Source organism: Heliangelus exortis, chromosome 3, assembly GCF_036169615.1.
Source record: "Heliangelus exortis chromosome 3, bHelExo1.hap1, whole genome shotgun sequence".
In the NCBI taxonomy this organism is placed as follows: domain Eukaryota; kingdom Metazoa; phylum Chordata; class Aves; order Apodiformes; family Trochilidae; genus Heliangelus; species Heliangelus exortis.
Window position 1 is genome coordinate 16,269,006 of NC_092424.1, and position 19,304 is coordinate 16,288,309.

The window sequence follows — 19,304 nt, forward strand, 5'->3', positions numbered from 1 at the left end:
ATCTCTGCCTCAGCCACCTCCCAAAATGCCCCAGCTTCAAAATGCTTGTCCTACAACAACTGAACAATTCAGTCTGATGTCTATACCAAGGCAGACACAGAGGCCAGGTCAATGTTCAAACAGAGCAGTACCCAGCAAACATGAGGTTATTCTGGGTCTGAAAGCCAAGAACATAGCAAGAAGGAAGAAAAACACCCAAAAGCACCCTGAACTGTCCAACCCCAAGGACTGGCCAAGCTGGTCCAGAAGAAACCTTTGAATTGTGCTTAACCTATGTGCTGTCTCCCCATAGCTCAGGCAGGCCTGTGCCCATATGGGCATGGAGACAGTTCTGCAGAGGTCACATAGGGCCACACATCTTTCACATCAACTTTTAGGCCTGGGTAACAGCAGAGTTCATACTGCACAGGGAATGCTTTCTGTACAGACAAAGGTCACAACTAATTGGCTTTTCTCTAGATCCTTGCTCAGGTGTTCATGCTGAGCAGTCATGAGTGGTGCTGGTACCTATTCAAAACCAGCTTAGCTGGCTGACTCTGCTGGTCACCAGTGGCAAGAGGACAAACAGGCTCTGTCCATGGCCACCTACAACAGTTACCACAGCAGCAAATGGCCCTGGGCACACACGTACCTGTGATGCTGGTTGCTAGGAAGAGTTGGGTCACCCAGCAACTACAATCCCTCGGAACAGGAGACAGATAAATGCATGGGGGCAGGAGGAGTTGGTGCTGCCTAAACTGCAGGTGGGAATGTATTTCCCCCTGAAAATAAAATACAGCTCTTGGTTCCCATATTGAGATAATCCAACACTACTTCTCTGACCCCAGGCATGCTCCAAAAACAGGCAGAGAAGCTGGACAGACTGCCATGCTACAGCAGTGTGGTGTTCTGCCCACCCACCACTCCACAGATGTTTTAAGTGGATGCAAGCCTCAGTTTTTACTTTAAAAAAAGGTAAACCCACTGTTCTGCAAGAGTGATTACTAAAAATAAATTATGACCTATGTCTGCTTTCTATTTTCACTTCAAACATAAGCTATTTTCCTGCTCAGGAAAACTTTTAGCTACCCAAACAGTGCAACATAAATTTAGGAGCTGTAAGACCATGCATGACAACAGGAAATGAAGTAGAACTACACTGTCCAAAGCAAAATGTATTAATCTCTTTCCACTGAAATGCAGAAGTCAGATACATAGTATTACATTTTCAGAACTCAATTTTTCATTAAAAAGAAAAAAAATCAAGAATTGGGAAATACAAGGAAAAGCAATGAGAATTCTTCCTGGTACTGAAAGGTAGATTTATTTGTTTTTTACTCCAGACCATATTTTCATATCTGTTGTGAACAAAGCGAGCTGAGAGGATGTCTCACTGAACTATCCCAATGTCAACAAACTTTCCATTATGCTGTATTTGCAGTATCCACAATTTGTCTGAAGTTCCATTCTCTGGAATTAAGTCATTACAAGAGATTATTGACACTGGATGTCTGCACAGGAACAACGACAACTCTTGAAAATTCAGACCACAGAAGGTAAATATAAAGAATCACAAACCTATTACATTACAATACTTCAGACGGAAGTCTCAAAAATTAAAGGCTTCTGAGTGACTGGGATTGCCTCTTCTATTCTTTGCCTTGACTAAGTATCCATCACAGCATTTCTAACCCAGTAACAATAACTTTAGTCCATATTACCAGAAGACCAACTTTAGTCATATTCATAGACACTACAATAGCCAAAACAGGACTTACAGACTTAAAGTCATGCAAGTGCTTGTCACCCTCCTAAGATTAAGACAAACAGAAGCATTGGAAGTTACCAGATGTTAGGAGGAGGAAACAAAAAGCTTCAACGTAAAACAGAGTTTCCTAGTCCTAGAGGAATTAACCTCTAGTGAGGGATGTGCTTTAAAAATCCATGAAGGAGAGAATACCTTCACACACCACAGGAGACAGAAGCTAGATCTTCCTTGTGCCAAGTTACCTTCAGCCAGCATGAAGACCATTAGTTGGCTGACCACATGTTAAACAGTCAGCCTAAAGAAAGAAGGAAATTAATCTGTCCTTATTAAGCACAAGCCCTTACAGAGATCTTTGAAAGCACATACACTGTGCATTGATAGTGATGCTACTTCACTCTTTTTTTGGTCTGAGGAGAAAAAATTCAAATAACACTCCTGGCTCTGCTGAATAACCAGCTAGCACTAGGACACTGACTCAGAAGTAACTGTGAGCCTGAGGTTCACTTTCCACAGCCAACTGAACCCCCTTCCTATAAGAGCCCCATAAGGGCCAGTCAGCCAGACCAGAGTCTCATAGCTGACTCTGGATGCAAATACCAGCAGAAAAAGACCTGCCCTGGCTTCCTGGTCCCCAGCACTTTGTCTGCACACATAGAAGCTGCAAGGGTATGTGAAACAGAGCTGACACAAAGGCTTTGCTAGTGCCTAGTCCACAGTACCCTTATGAGCAAGCGTGAGGCTAAAATTACTTAGCAGAGAAATGCAGTTCTGTCACCAGAAGCCTTGCATATGACTTCATTTTGCTGATCGACTTTAAGGAAATTACAAGCATGTCTTAATCACCTCTGCCCAGCACAAAAAGGAATATGCCAAGTGTGCAACTAAGTTAACAACTTCTGCAGATTAGAATATCCATTGTATCTCCTCCAAACTTATTTGTGTCAACAGCAAAGTTGGAATAGAATTGTCACCCTTAAAGTGCTCAGTTTTCCTCAGCTATGTGTTCCAGCCAGTTAATTTTTTAACACACCACAATCCAACTGTTTCATTCTGATAACACCTAGGGCCACTAATTAAGGGCTTAGTTTGACTGGCAACGCACAGACTTGTTCCAACCAGATGCTCCCTGCCCCAAGGAACTTGCTTGCAAGCAAAACTTAGAAAATAGACACCTACACTTTAGCCACTACACAAATATGCAAGGGCACAAGAGTTAAAGAGGGAGTTGGAAGAAATGCATTTGTGGGAAAGAGCTCTACCCCAAGTGGCAGGGATGAACAAAACATTTGATTTGTAGAGAGCTCACTGAGTCAGTTGCAGAGCTCAATATCAGTACTCCATCACATAAACCCATATGCAACCTCAGGACATGCATTTTAGAAGTTCCTTGAACAATTTTACTTATAGTTCAGGAAGGGCTTCTAAGGGCTACCAATCCAAAACTAGGAAAGAAAATTTTAGGAATCTGTAATTGACAGTAATAGTGGGCAATCAACAAAAAATTCAGGCCTTGAGTAAAAGGCTGCTTCTCTCACTTCCCATATTTGAAGCATTTCACTACAGTATGGGACAAACCCTTATTCTCACTCTTTTGTCCTGCAGTGTCCACTCTGGAACAGAACCAGTTGCCAGCTGTTATCAAAGATGGGCCCTAACCTGTAAAGTCAGACCTGCTTTAGGCTCTCAATTTCTAACAGCCAGACAAAAATTGGAGCTTTCCAAATCTGACCTAATGTCTAGCAAGTAACAGCAGATCACTGAAGCAAGAGGCAGAACAACAGGCTGAGGCACAAGGCTCAAATTCACAATCTCTTCTTGGATTTAGCTACAGCAGCTGAGGGACTCTAAGCCAATGGACTGGACTATGAACTGCAACTGCTCAGAAGTAGAAACGCTGCCACTGGGCTGCCCCCACTACAGGGACACAAGTGTCCAGTGAGGAGACAGCAAGCTCAGCATGACCAGACTTTCAAGGCTAAAAGTTCAAATTTAAACCCTAACTACCACACTTCCCAGCACAGCCACCATTACCAAAAACTGCTGGCAGCACATGTTAACCCAAGAGCAGGTGAAACATCAGTCAGTCAATCTCTCCCTTCCTGCTATGGTAACTTCTGGTGAACGGGCAATACAGGAGCAGCAACTTTCTCAGCAAGACCAGCACAAAATATCAGACCTCGAGTCACAGGTTTCTGAGCAGCCTTAGTTGTCAACTGCATAAAGACCAATATTAGCAGGGGGGGAAAAAGTTCCAAAAGCTTGCATATTTCCATATTCCACCTAAAGGAGGCAAAGGCAGCCACCAGCTTCTCCAAGCAGGGGAAGACTGGACAGGAAGACTGGGATAGGAAGATCTGTGACAGCCACACCCAATAGCAAAATGAGATCCTTACAGTGGGCAGATCTTTCATCCTGAATGGATTCCCAAAGCTTGGATGACAGTCCAAGGTTGCTCAAATCTCCTAAGCTTACAAATATCAGTTGACCATTTTATTTACCCAAGGACAGTCTTCTGGGACCTTGCCTAACGGCAGTGATGTTGCAAACTAGAACACAGCAGCATCTTTCTTTCCCTTGAATTTGAGAACTTCCAACAAAGATCATAATGTTCAAAAGGAAGTGGGTAAAGAAAGAAAGAAAAAAAAAAAAAAAAAAAAAAGCAGCTAAGGAGGTACACTGCTTTTAAGCTCAGAAAGTTCTAATTTGGTCAGTAGATGCAGATCAGTTCTTATTATAAGCAAAATACTTGCTCATTCTCCACTTACACTACTATAGACCTGATTTTACACTCACATCTAACTTTCCCTAGGTTTCAATGACAGCAGACTGGACCTTTTAAATAATGTATGTAGCACACATGCCAGAACACATACAAACCTGCACAGGCACAGACCAATGTGAGGAAACTGAGAAAGCAGGGGTCTGTTCTGTGCCAGGCAGCTCCACATCATCTGAAGGCAGTAGAGGGAGATGGTACAGGACACTTGGCTTTATCACAGGCTCCATGCCCCATGCAGCCATGGGAAGCTCCCACACCACTCATCACTTGTGGCATCTATCCAGTGTCTATACCTGCAAGGAGATCTGATCTGGCCCAATACTTACCAGAGCAATGTATGCTCAATATGCTAGCACAAGGCTCAAGCAAGACCAGGCAGCTGCACATGGTCCCCAAAGGCCTACAAAACATGTATAAACCCAGATTTTAAAAGTCTGGCTTTCTGCCCATACACATGTATACCAGTCATTGTACCACTCCCCATGGTGGACTGCAATGCTACCTCTCATGGTCCATGCATTAGCCTTGCAAGAAACAGTGTAAGCACAAGTCTGTCCTCTTTAATGAGCTTCCAAAAATGCAGACCACCTGTTTGCAACAAAATCCTTGACACTAATATGAACAAAATGGCTGCAACTACCCACTCCTGCAGCTTTTGCTGCATGCCTGCAAGCATCCTAAAAGCTATATAAACCCCCAAGAACTCCTTCCAAAGACTCTCACAGTATCACCACCTGAGGCTTCAGGAGACAAATAAAACTAAAGGCAAGGATTACAGCCACAAAGCCCAGCAACAGTGTTTAAAAGAAATTCTCCACTGTCTCTGCAGAGATACTCTGCACTGAATCTATCCCCCACAACCTAAAGCATTGATCTTATTTTATTTCCCAAAATGAAACCTAATGCTGCCTCCAAGAACCACAGAACGCTCAATCGCCCCGGGAAGAAGTACACGGACACAGAAAACTTTGAGGAAACATCAGCACTGTTTTTAACAAAGTTGCCATCAGCCTGACCAGAGTGAGTGCTGCAGAAGTGCAGCCACACAGCAATCCGCCTCTGTGTAGCACATACAAAAGACTCCACTGGAGTCGGGTGTACCAATCCCCAGCCCCCAGCTCAGGCAATGAGAGCTGCTACTTTTCCCAGATCCCTTCTGATTTGGGGCCCGGCACTCTGCTTCCTGGAGTACTGATGCTGATTTCACGGGGAATCACTTGGTTCACAACACTTGAACCAAATAAAGATCTGGTAATTTTTTGTAATTAGCTCATCACAACTCCATTTTTATTCCATCACATGTGGCTCAAAAATCCTTCCTTGTATTTGGCAGCAAGGGCATAGATATTCCTCACCCTCAATCTGTGATCCTCCTTTTTCTTTCAGGCCCTAAGAAAGGAGTTTGGAAAGCTACGGGTCAACACAGTGACTCAAACTGCAAGCTTCAGCTCAGATTCCAGCCTTCAGGATTAGAAGGGGGAGAAATGCAAATTAAAAGCTGAAAGGCACTTTAGGCAAATCACATTTGTACATAACTGAAGTGGGGTTCCAGCCAGGTGAGGGCTGGAAGACTACAGATTGCACACATACAAAAGAAGCTATGTAGCTAAACGTGAACCCCGTTAAAAGTAGATGCTTCTTAAGGAACAAGCAGATACATCTGCCTTTATCCACCTTTCTGTATTGACTAGGAGGGGTTTAGTAACAGGAATACATCCTAAGCTGGTTGCTACTGAGCACATTGGCTGAGAGGAAACTGGCCCAGTGTCCTGAACACTGCAAGTTACCAGCTGCTCAAGGCCCTACTGATAGTTACTTGAAGTGTGCAAAAAAACCAAAAACAAAACCAAAAAAAACCAAAAAAAACCCAAACAAACCAACAACGGAGACGAAACCGGCTGTTCTTACCTTTAGCTGGAAAGGCTGAATTTCATTCAAACTCTGGTTCCTGAGCTTTTTGGTGAGGATCTTCAGCATGGTACAAATCCGAGGAGCCAAGAAAGGGTTAAACAAACACAGGCGCACGCATCTACATCTGCCGGGCCGCTGCCGCTACGCTCGGGGGAGCTCCGCGGAGCTCGCATTCAGCACCCCAGGTACAGGGCGGTGGGGTGGGGAGGACGAGGCTCCGGACAGCCCACTTCCAGCTGTGCCCCTCTCTCCTCCTCCACAGCACTCAGTCTCACTGCCCTCCGCAGAGGGAGAGAAAGGGGACCCTTTTCCAAAGCCTAAAGGGAAAAAAAAAATAAATACCAAACTTCCTTTGCTTTCCACCCCCTCCCCGGTTACGCTTCAGAGAGGAGGGAGGTACCAGCCGGCAGCGTGCTGCAAGGGACAAGAGACATTGGGCGCAGCGTTTACTGGGGGACGCCGGAGTTCCCTAGCCGAGACCCCGAACCCCGCTCCGCCTGCCCCCCTCAGCCCCGACACCGTCGGCCCCAGGCAGACATCGCTCCCCGCTGCCCTCGGGCGCCGCCGCCCCAGGCCCCCGCACCGCCCCGCGCCCCGGCCGGCGACGGGGAACTTGTAACGAACGGCGCGGCAGCCGCGGCGCCCATTGGCCGGCGGGGCGGGACGGGGCGGGGCCTCCGCTTAAAGGGGACGCCGTGGAGGGAGCGCCGGTGCCGTCCCGGAGGGGTTTCCCAGGACTGGAGCAGCCCCTCCGCGGAGACACCGACAGCCCGTCCCAGGCAGCCTTCTGGCCGGGGCCGTAGCAGGCTGCTCACCGCATCCTGCTCACCGCATCCTGCTCACGCCGGAGGATAACGGGATGCTGTGACTCCTCCGTCCTGTCCCCCGATACGGAACATCGATCCGCAGGGAGAACTCGCGTCTCCCTTTTCGTGTCCCTTGAGCCACCCAGGGAAGCTCGTAAAGGGCCTGCAGTGGCCAGGAAACGCCACCGCTGTTCTTCACAGCAAATGCAAGCGCGGGGCCACGGTGGCACCGGGTCTCGTTGGACCCGTTGCCCTCAGGCAGGAATCAGGTGCTCCATTTCATGGCCAGCCCTCCAGCACCTCCCTGGCAAAACAGCCAGGAAAGTTCTCGGGGATGACTGATGGGCTCCCAGCCCACAGGAAGCCACCGACGGGTTTGCCAGCAGTAACAACAAAGGGCTTTCAGCCACTGCCAACTCCATGCCAACGATAAAATCCCCGTGTCTAGGTGAAAGGTCCCTTTTGCCCATTACCAGTCCCCTAGGGCCAGCAGAGCCTTTTGTCCCAACCTTCCTCCTGGGACAAGTTCGGAAGTGCTGAGGAGGTCGGTACTTGTGTACAAATTCCAGAGGAGAGCAGGCTGGTTGAGGTATGGGCTCCCTGCTTGCAGCCAGCACGCCTGTAACGAGATAAGGAAAAAAGCACTTGTAAAATGGTGGCTGAGGAGAAGCAAGAGAACATCTTTGCTGCAAGAGAAAGTGCCTCAGCAGAGCTCCAGTTAGCACTGTTTCTTCTTGAAGGAGTATAACAGGCACAGTGCCTGAGCCAGAACAGCATTTCTGCTTTTCAGACAGGGCCTTCTTAGAAGATGCCTGCAGTAGGAAACTAACTCATCTATTACACCATACTCACTCTGTGAGTTCTGTATTCACATCATGGACTTATTTTCACCTATTTTCCCCCCAGTTCACACCAATCTGGAATTGCCATCCAATCTGCTGAGTCTAAGCCACCATATGTTTTTACAAGTACTTCTGGTTTCCTTGTTGCATGAATGCTGAAAATCAGGGAATGTTTCACATTATCAGATTGATAGCCTAGCATTCTGCCTCCAACAGGTGAGAGGAACATACTACACAGAAGTCCATATAGACATGCAATAATACATCTTATGTTAGGAAAGAATTACTCTGATCCCTATATCCCAAAGCCCTACAACTGAGAAGCTCATATAATTTTCTTACCCAAGTAAATGTCACATAAGAAGATTCATATTTTTTTTCCATGCAAAGCCAAATTCCCCAGGTCCTTATTCATTCCTTACTTTGGCAGTGGAGCCACAGCCTTTTCTGATAATGGCCTGTAAAATATGACCCATAAACCACAGTCAGCTTAAACTACTAGGTAAGATTGGTTTTCAATATTTAAGCTCTCTGGATTCAAGCACTTGGACAGGCACATGCCAGGGCCCAGTCATTTGTCTCAGGACAGATGAAGCTGGAAAAGCTCCCTGACACAGAGAGGAGAAGAATCTGCCACTCCACCTGCAACACCTGAGCTCACACCACCCAACCACGGTGCAGACACCAGTGGTGACCACAGCCTGGTAGTGGTTCCTGCTAGGCTACCTAACCTGCTCAGGGGCCAACACTGCTCATGACAAGCAGCAAAAACAGGTCCCAATAAGGCTTTGTCTAACATTTTTTATGTGGGAGAAACTAATATTATAGTTCCTTGTATTAACTCAGCATCTGCAATATTTGCATAGATTTGTTTCAATAGATACCTACAGAGCAGAAATTTCTATCTTGCTTTGTATTTTTTATAACCAGAATAGCCAGGAACACCAACTTTGGGTACACCTGGGTCTTCTTGGTGTCAAGAGACACACACCTGATCCCAGTGTTTTCTCAGACTGCATAGCCATGAGCATCTCCCTATTCTGGAAGGTTCAAAAGAAACTCACACTCTCAAGTTCCTCCCTAGGTAACCTTGCACTTCACCCGGCTAAAGTACCACGGCCTCTTTCAGCCACAATGCCACAATGTTATTGTGACTGACAGACCACAAGCTCCCCACTGAGCCACAGCATCCAGCACCTCCTCTGAAGAAGGCACGGTGACACATTGCTGCAACCAGTAACAATTTACCAGACTCTAGAGAAAAATAAGCCATTGCAGAAAGTAGAACTGCAGCCTACTGCTACAACTCTTGTCTTACATGACCCCTGCCCTAAGGATAAGGCTTGACATGCTAGATGGGTTCCCAGCAGATGACAAATCATGCTGCAGCATCAAACACTTGAAAGAAAGCTTCCTGAGAGGTCAGGAGATGTTGCTCCTCCACACACATACAAATCAAAGAACGCTACCATCTAAGTATCTATCCAAAGACAGAAAAATGTTTTCCAGGGGTAGGTAACAGTATTATTTCCAAAGGAGAAAACTAAGACAGAAGGAGGTTACTTAACTTTCTGAAGGTCACTGAGGAAAGATGGGGAAGATCCAAGAATACAAGTGGTATCTCCTGGCCCATAGACCAGTTACTAGATCACACTGCTGGAGCTAGGCGAAATTCAGTGGTTTCATTTCCCACGTATCTTTGCTTTGGTTTTGGTTCCTGTGGGTTTCTCACCCCTGGAGTTTTTATCTGCCTACTGGGTTCAAACCAAATCAAAATTTGAAACCTAGTCAAAGAGGCCAAGTTCCCTTTGGCCACGTGATAAAAACGTGAAGAATGCGTTGCATAACATTTATTGTAAGCCCACATTCTTGCTCCTGCATTTCTTGAAGATCTCTTTAAATTCATCATGGCCAGATGAGGAGCAGAAGGGAGATAAGTGGCAAGGTCCCCCCTGCAAGAACACATGGCAGTGCAGATGCAGGGAGAGAGCAGGGGGCTGTGAGCTTAGCAGGGTTCACTTCCACAATACCTACATGTTCCTACCTGTTGATGCCATAGGGAAGACATCCCTGGAGAACTGCCTCAGCTCCAGGTGTGCCACATCTTATTTTCCCACTGAGACATTCCTCTGTGGGAATCCTGGCTGAGCAGTACCACAGGAGAGACAGACAGGAGTGGTGAAGACAATGCAGTGAGGATTAGTTTAATTCACTGTTTCCCTCTGATCTGCGTTTCCTGTTGTGCCTATAGGACAATTTAATACCTTCTGCAGCTCATTCCTGCCCAGAGCGTACCACTGACACTGAGAGACAAAAGAACAGGAATGTGTGTGGGTGCAGAAGACCCCATTAGGCAGGCTTGGCCAAGCCTTCTCATGAGGAAGGAGTTTGTTTTCACCTTTTGAAGTCTCCGGGGGATGTGTTCAACCCACCTTGCACACTGCACTGCTCTTCGTCCTCCGTTTCCCGCACACCGTGACATAGCAGGATCGTGCTGCATCTGTGCGCAGGGTGATAGGAACGTGCCGGTGCTGAATGCAGGGGAAAAAAAAGACAGGGAAGGGGTTTAAGTGCCATCTACTGGGGATACCCGCTCATTACACCAGGGGAGGCAACGATGAGCTGGAAAACCCCACCCATGCCCTCTTTATTAAGACCCTAACCGGGTGACGTCCGATTCAGACACGAGCTACAGCCAGCGCCGCGCACGTAAGGAGCATTTGTCTGCAAAGGGCTATGCAAAATCAAAATCTTGCTTGGAGGGAGATGAGGGTCCAACACCAAGCACATCTTCAATGATGCCACTGAGCAGGGCCACCACTGTCTCAGCTGCAGTCCAATGTATGTAGGTAGCAGCAAGGGAGAAGGACACCCCAGAAAAACAGGAATTGTCCCAGGGATAGTATGACTGACAAAACAGGCAAAGGGAAGGATCTCTATCACTGAGACAGCCACCAATCACTTATGGCAGGTACCACAGGGCATTTCTCCTCCCACTGTGTGAATTACTGAGCCTGTAGGCTCCTCCAGAAGGAATCACCTCTGATTTTGCCTCTGTGAGATCAAACACAGAACAACATAAGCTGTGTCCCCACCATACAAACCACCCACTAGATAGTTTGCTCCAAGCCCCATCCAGTCTGGCTTTTAACTCTTCCAGGGATGTGGCATTTGTAACTCCTCTGGGCAGCCTGTTCCAGTGTATCACCACCCTCACAGTAAATAATTTCTTCCAAATATTCAATCTAAATCTACCCTCTTCCAGTTTGAAGCTGTTACCCCTCATCCTATCACCACATATCCTTGTAAAAAGTCACAGCCTTCCTCTAAGCCTCCATCAGGTACTGAGAAAGCTGTTGTAAGCTCTCCCCAAGAGCCTTCTCTTAAACAGGCTAAATTACCCCAATTCTCTCAGCCTGTCTTCAGGCCATGTGACAGCAGTAAGGAAAAGAGATGATCCTCTTAACAGCACTTCTGGGCAGCCCAATCTCTGCCAGAACTCCCTTGCTGCCCATTCTCTCCCTGCAAATTACTAGGGCCAATTGGAAAGTCAGTATGTGGCTAATATACCAAGAACCAGGGAGAGCAGGATTACCACAGCCATTTACACCATTCCTGTCTAGCTGATACTGCAGACATTTGTTTCTCTGCAAGGGGGTCAGGAAGGGGCCTTATAACACCCACCAGGTAATGGGCTCCTTGGACAGCACTCACAGGGCCAGCAGTTTAGCTTGGCCAGCCAGACACCCCGGGGTAGCAGGGCAGCCTGTGTCTTCAGAAACAGAAGCAAAGAGAAGTGATAATTTCTGCTTTAGATAGTTTTTTTTCCTTCTGACCTCTGGAAAAAGGAATCATCTCATATGGCTAAAGTATCTTTGGCCTTCTTGCCTTCTAGTTTCTTCCAACAGCCACTTCAACTCACTTGCATCCCTTCATTTGCAAATTCCTTCATGATAACAGTCCTCAGCTGGGATCACACAGTGGTTCTGAGCCCTGCTTTGTAGCTAGCCAGAAGCAAACCAGCCAAAGATGAAAGAATCATCCAGTCTATACACCCTACTCCCACAGAGAGGACCAACCAACTCATCAGCAGCCTCAGACTTGAGGTCTTTAGTTCAAAGACAAGAAACCTCAAATTACAATGCTTAGAATGGTAGCATCAGAGAAAGGACCTAGGTTCCTGCAGAAGTTCTAGGAAATGAGCACATTCAGTCTCTGCAGAAGAAGGGAGAAAATATTATTGTAGTTACCAGTTTGATGGGGGGAAATTCTTTTCTGAAACTTCCTGGCTGCCCAAACATCCTCTGGGCTTATTCCAAGTGTATATATAAAATAGACCTTTCAGCATCAAGGATGTTTCTCAGTTCTTCTAGTTGGGCACCCTATCTAGATCTCTGTGAGCAGTTTCTGTGCTTCTAAGGAAAGTCCATAAAGAGCCAGGTTAGTGTCACCAGACAAAGAAATTTCAGAAAGAATTTCCAGGGGGTGCAAGTTTGAACTTACTGCCTCGCAGCTCATTCCTACTATGGGCATGGTGCATGGATGAGGAGAGCAACAGCCAGGCTGGAACCCATGCTGTACCCTGTCTGGGCCAGCCTGGTGGACTCCTGGCCACAGTGCCACACTCTGAGCCTGTCCAGGCCTCTCAAATTGCCATCAGATGATCAGAAAACACCAGCCAGGCACTGGTGATGTTTCACAGAACTACCAGGACTCCTGTCAGCCTACCTGTACCCCATCTCCAGCTGCTGCCAGGTTCCAATTCATCAGTGGGGAGGGAAGACAGTGCATACACATGTGCTACTGAGCTGCTCTAAGCTTGGGAGGGAAGGATGGGGAGAAAAGCAAGAATACTGCCTGAGGCCTCTGCAGGAGAGATAGCACAGCAGAATCCCCAGAGAAACACTTGCAGGTAAAATGTACAGCCCTTAAAATAACCATAGATCAAAAAATTACTGAGGATTTGTGACCACAAACAATGGGGTCCAGCATCAAATAAAACTGGACTTTGGGGAACAAAACAAGACAACCTGTGTTAACAAGCTTCTGCCTCAAAAGCTCAGATTGCTAAACTGGCCAAGGAAGGAGCAACCTTAGAAAATTTTGTAATGTGAATAGAATCACAAGCTTGTAATTTACTCCTTGTTTTCTGAACTCTGTAAATTCACATTACAACTGCACAGCCCTCCCAGTTTATCTAGAGGCCAAGGGCAAATACTTGGGCCTTTATCAGTTTCTGAGGACAGATATTTGCAAGCTATCCACCAGAAATCCCAGTTGTAACAGCTCTCTAGGCGTCATGGTTGTGTAAACAAGGATGAAAATGGCCTCGAGAGGAAGGAAATTAGTTTGGCATCAGAAACTGTGAGCTTTGCATGCAGGCACGCTAGCACTAAAAATGGTCAAAAAATGGGGTGAAGAGAAGATGGGCTCAGACAAAGAGCAGATAAAGGATGGGGTGTGATAATTGCACGGAAATCTCATCATACGTCACTCCCTTATGTCTTTTTGTTTCCAGGGTAAAAAACTTTCAGCTAAGAGGAGCTGTCAGAACAAAAGTAGGATCTGGCAAATCCATGGAGACACAACAGCGATAGCCTGCTCCTGCCCTACAAACTTGCCCTATTCGGGGCTACAAAAGACCTACTGAAAAGCCCTGTGTTGTATCCAACGCTTTCTTGTTGCCTGTATTACATACGAGCCGTCCCCAGAGGGCATAAGAGACCACCGCTTTGCCTCTGCACCACCTTACGCTTTCCAACCAACACTGCCAGAAGGGAGAGCAGCCTGGAAGGGTTTTTGGGTTTTTGGTTTTTCCCAGCTCAGCCTCCGTGTTCTCCCTCCTGGGCTGAGGGCAGAACCTCAGCGCATAGCAGCAATGATCCGCTTTATGGTGAGGAGCACACGTGTGAGTGGGGAGTTGCATTCTAGTAGTCAAAGGTCTGGGTGTCTCAGGCACAGCCAGGTCACTCAGCCCCAGCTCTGCACCCTCCCTTGTCAGTGCTTAATCCCAAGGACAGCACAAAAGAAAGGCCAGGGTGAAAGGATCAGGGCTTCCTCTGAATTCCACCCTAGGATGACCTCCCTTTGCCTGAGTGCATGAGAGGTGAATGCTAGAGCCTGATAGGAGTTAAACTCCATGACCAGGCTCCTGGCCCTCAAAGGAGAACAGCAGCATGGCCACACAGCCTGACTGCATTCAGAGGAGGCAATGCTGATACAAACTCTGATGGTCTTAGTTTCCACAGCCAGGCTTCCTAATTAGTCATTTTTCTGGAGCCTGTTTTTGAAAAACCTCTCTTTCTCAGTGAGATCTACTCAGCTGTATTCTGGCTCCCCTCTAGATGGACAATAGGCCCAGGTACATAGCATCAAATCCCCCAGATTAAACTGCTCACACTTCACAAAGCAGCACATACAGCAGGTGCATGGAATTACACCCATGGGAGACCTGCAAAGCTGCGTATCAAATCACAATAAAAATAGGACTGACAGATTTAGTCTAAAGGATCAGATTATCACTTCCCAGCCCTCACCTTTTCTCCCTTGTAAACCCAAATGAACATCCATTTTATGCACATCCAGCCCAATTTTCTGTATGTATGGCAGTCAGTCATACCAGCAGATAAATGGGCTTTTAATATGCTTCTGCCCAGTTCCTCGGTGCTTCCATCACCATACTGTATCCTCAGCACAGTATCAGAGCTGTCCCAACACCTATTTGCACATCAAGTGGGCCCTGGTTGGGATGGTTGGCTATTCAAGTCATATATTGCATAGTGGAGCACCAGTCCCACCAAGATGACCAGGCTCACACAGCTAAGAAGAGACACTCATTATGTCAGTGATCATCCCAGCTTTGGCCTACATTTTCTGATGCTGATGTGGTGGCTGCATTGACAGAAGTGAAGTTCAACTTATGGTAAAAGTCAGGCTAGCAGGATAACAGCCAGAAAGCATTAGGAGAAAGAGCTATGATTAGACCCAACAGATGGGTCAGGAAAAACATGCCACTTGGAGCACTCTAATTAGCATCCTGACCAAACAAGTTTTGTATCTTCATATCAATGCAGGTTTGCTGCCACCATCAGTCAGACACCTTTCTGTGTTGTTCTTTGGAGGACATGGAAAATATAAAGCTCAAGTGCCTTCACATCGTGGAAACTTGATAGCACCATTCCCATGATATGTTATAACCCACAGATCAGTATAACTGAATGCAACTGCAGGAGTGTTCCCTTGCAAAATCAAAACCTCCATAAACTCAAACAGCAAAATTAGTGTAATCTCATAATCTCCTGGGTGTCCTGAAGGTGAAGGAAGCTATTTTTCACAAAACCTGATGAAAATTAGGCAGGCTCTGAAAAATTACTGGTTTATATGTTGGTTTGGGGTTTTTTTCCCTGTTAGGTTTTACATTACTTTCTTCCCAATAATATAAAACATTATAATTAAACGGAATTCACTGTTGTTATATCCCAGTGTCATGAAGGCAGTGATAATAAAACTGTATAATTACAAACCACTTCACCATCCACTGCGTGCCTGCTGTTCAGGGAAAACACTAAAGTGTCATTAACACCAGAAGGAAAGGCTTTTTAGCTAAGGTGATAGGAAATTTAAAGGATCGAGGCCCATGTCCACAAAACCCACAAGGTTCCATAAAATGGGTCTTGGGAGAAATGGAGTTTCTAAGTCCAGGCATGTAGCCTTTAAAACCCTGCCTAATCCCTTGGGCTCTTAGACTATGCTTATACCAGTAAATTAAACGTGCCCAGGACTGTTCTCTGGCACTGAGGGCCCTGGCACAGGATGGCTTGCACCCATAACATTAAACACTTTTATCCTTCAAGCAAGGCATTTGAATCCAAGTGGCTGTTGGGAATGGCCCCTGGCCCACACTCGCTCCCTCAGTCACGCCTAGGAACTGTTTTGAAGAGTGTTAACCAGCACAGGGCAAAACCACAGCAAGAATAAATCAACAGGAATCAGCTATTAGTTTCATAGATGACAGAGCTGTGATCCTAGAACATTTGCTGATACAGATGTTACCCTAAAATCATAGCATGTGCATATATATTATCTAGATATACTTATACACTACATATATACACATAGAAACATTTATGTACAATATTATGCACTCACACCATATATTTATAAATATCAAGTTTGGTCTGCACAGGAAGGATTTCTTGGTAAAGGTGCAGCAGGGAGGTGTTTATTGCTGGTTGATTAGACACCATCAGTCTTTACTTTGAAGTGTCTTCATTCCTCTCTACCAGGCTAAGCTTGAGCTGCTACCTTCTCAGACACTGTGATTTTCTTCTTAATAGCTGGAACTATTTGAGGATAATTTTCACATTCTTTTTCTCAACTGGAGCATGTATTTAGCCATGCTTAGAGGTGTTTGTCTGGAGATTGCCCTTGCTTTTGAGATTTACTGTGAACCTCTAACACTGTTTAATGTCTACGATGTACATGACCTGGCAGATACCAGGAGCAATGTGAAGCTCAGGACTCTCCTGTGACTGGGGACCTCATGTCCACCTTGCTGGGAGGGACCCTGAACCACCAGCTCAAGGTTCTCCTCATGATAAACAACATTACAGCTCTTCAGAGCTGAAGGCCATTGCTCTGACCTGTCTGCCTGATGTCAGTCACACAATCCCAAACAGGACACAACAGGGATGATGGGATCGGCACAGCCATTGTGGGCCCATTCCTGCAGCACACATAGGACCTTGGGTGTGTCCCAAATTACAAAGTACACTTTGACTTCCCCAAGCAATAATAGCTGTTTTTTTCTTAAAATTATTCCAGGAAAGCTGTGTGGAGGCATAAAGTCTTTACTTACAGGCTTAGCCTTCAGAAGACTGCTGTTCATCCATGGATAGCATAGCACCTTCTGCCCATCCAGTCATCTTGCTTCGGCAGTGCAACATCAGCAGTAGCTGGTCTTGACTTTTACAGGAAAGAGCCTGAGCTACTAAACCGAAATCCCATGCTGTAGAAAAAAAGTTTCATATAAATGTGTCCATTTACATTGTATCATGTACCTGTTCATATAAAACAATACATTGTGCACATCTTAGGTGCAGGGGACAGCGTTTAAACAGCCTGGACAATACCTGGATATAGGCTATGTTTCACTGTACCAGAAGCATCTGAATCAGCAGGGGTTACAACTTTCTGCCTTAAGATCTGATTCTGCATGGTGTGCAGTGCTGGGAAACTCACACAAGTCTGTTGCTCTGTGGTTTTGTGGATCTTCCATGCTAGCAGGGTAGTCTGAGCTCAGAAAGCCTGCTCTGCCAGACCCTGAAGCTGACTTGCCTGTGCCATACTGACACCTTTAAATTAGCAGGGATATACAGTGACCACAGAGAAGGCTGGGGAATAGCAGCCTGCCAGCTGCAGTTAGTGCTCGATGGGTGGTATGGGGCCTGCAAGCCAAAAAAGCACAAGGCTTTCCTTCAAGCTGCCCCTGTGTGATGGGGGGTTACGTCTGCACAGCTGAAGGCCTGAGCCAGGGCAATACACTGCGACTGATGCCGCTGAGTCAAAAGGAAATGACCAACTCCCAGATAGCACTGGAGGAACCGCTGCCAGGATGGAATCCTGCCCATGCAGGACCAGGCCAGGCCGGCACTCGGTAACCGAAGGCATCTGCCCAGCCGCGCACTGCCAGGGCAGCCAGGGGGTCAGGGAGGAGAGCGCATCCCGCCCTGACAGCCGCTCTCTGCCGGCAGCCGGCGGGGGAGGCCTTGCTCATCCCTTCAGCCAGGCGGGGAGCCCCACGTCCCCATCCGAACACCGGGACGCTGCCGGTGCCGGTGCCTCCGCCCCCGCTCTCCGGGAGGCCGAGAGCCGCCACCCCCCCCGGCCCGGGATCCCGAGGCGCTGCCCCTCCGTGCCCGGCAGGGGGCAGCAGCGGCGCGCGCAGCAGCGGCGGGCCGGGCCCGCTCAACGGCTGTAACGGCCGCCGGGGCGCGGCCTCCCGGCCCGGCCTCTGCCCTCCGCCCTCCGCCGGGCCCCGCACCCCGCGGGGAGCAGCCGCCTCCCTCAGCGGCGGGGCGGCCTGGCGTCGGCCTGGCGGGGCCAGGAGCGAGGCTGTGCCCTGAGGCCTCCCCGGGCAGAGGCTGCTGTCCAGTGTCACTTACCTAAGTGTCCGCGGAGGGCTCTGGAGCCCCAGCCCCTCACCCCCTGCCCGGCACTGTCACCTCCAAACGGAGGTACCTGAGGGAACCCAGTCCCCGACTACCAAGGGCCCGTTTGAGAGCATGCAGCAGCTAAAGCCATCTCGGTCCCCTTCTCCCTTGGGGAGGGGGGGGGAAGGAGAATCCAGGTTTCCTGTCGCTAAAGCGGGACGGTGGCATTGAGCCTAAGGGGAGCGTGGCCTCGGCTGCTTCCTTGCTTTACCCCGAGGCCTCAGCCAAACACACGGACCCAGGTTTAGGGTTTGCGGTTCCTTTCACACACCCTTTTCTGAGCATTCCTCACTCCGGTGCAATCCCTTCTTGTAACTGTTGGGACACCGAGGCCAGTTGCAAGAGTGTGCGTGCAAGTTTCTGCCAAGATTTTCCCATTGTCACGGCTCACTGAGTTCCTTCCCCTTCCTCCACCCACCAAATCCTGCTGGGTTACTGGAAACACTGCAGTCCTAATGTACCAGTGTCTCCAGGCCACCTATAGCAGGAAGGGTTTTTTTCCAGGAAAGGCACTTAAGACAATTACAGTCATTCCCAACTTCTAATTTGCCATTTGCAACTGCTTCTTCTCCTTACTGAAAAGTGGTGATGACCTATTTCAACATTATAAACAACTAGAGAGGAAAGGAAAGGAAAAAATAAAAATTTTAAAAATTTTTAAAATAAAAAAAAAAAAATTAAAAAATAATAATAAAAAAAGTTAGGTGAATCTGTGTTCTCCAAGCTCCAGGACACAGCCAAGCTGGCCATGCTGGTCCATATAAAACCCACTGCAGTCACTAACACTGTCAGTGCCATCGTGACCAGACAGAAGATGTTGCCAAGAGAGTGTCTGCTTCTCTCCCAAAACCTTAGTAAATTGCAGGGGGATGGAGGAGTTAGAGAGCATCCAAAAAAAACCAAAAAACAAAAAACAAACAAAAAAAACCCCTAGTGAAACAATGTTGAACTTGAAACAAGGCCATAGGGCTCAATATTAATGTATTACAGGGTGAGTTTTCATTTTCC

The 19,304-nt window shown here is 47.3% G+C and overlaps 1 protein-coding gene and 1 long non-coding RNA gene across 8 annotated transcripts in view; both read right to left on the reverse strand.

The window, feature by feature from the left end:
- Window positions 1-7,853, reverse strand: part of LOC139794172 (uncharacterized) — a 59,868-nt gene extending 52,015 nt beyond the window's left edge. For 2 of the 6 annotated variants that reach the window (XM_071739401.1, XM_071739397.1), the window contains exon 1: window positions 6,435-7,848. In XM_071739401.1, the coding sequence (XP_071595502.1) occupies window positions 6,435-6,503 (69 nt within the window). In that variant the 5' untranslated portion in view covers window positions 6,504-7,848. Of the gene's footprint in view, window positions 1-6,434 lie in introns of all 6 variants that reach the window. The other 4 variants (XM_071739398.1, XM_071739400.1, XM_071739399.1 and 1 more) reach the window with 4 other exon arrangements.
- A 2,636-nt stretch (window positions 7,854-10,489) lies between these two features.
- LOC139795492 (uncharacterized) lies at window positions 10,490-18,662 on the reverse strand. 2 transcript variants are annotated; one of them, XR_011725516.1, is made up of 4 exons: window positions 18,249-18,662; window positions 16,943-17,092; window positions 16,236-16,810; window positions 10,490-10,616 (listed from the first exon to the last, which is right to left on the reverse strand). It is a non-coding gene; the product is annotated as an uncharacterized lncRNA (long non-coding RNA). The 2 variants fall into 2 exon arrangements; XR_011725515.1 differs by lacking the exon at window positions 18,249-18,662 and having other exon boundaries at window positions 16,943-17,751.
- Between the last annotated feature and the right edge of the window lie 642 nt (window positions 18,663-19,304).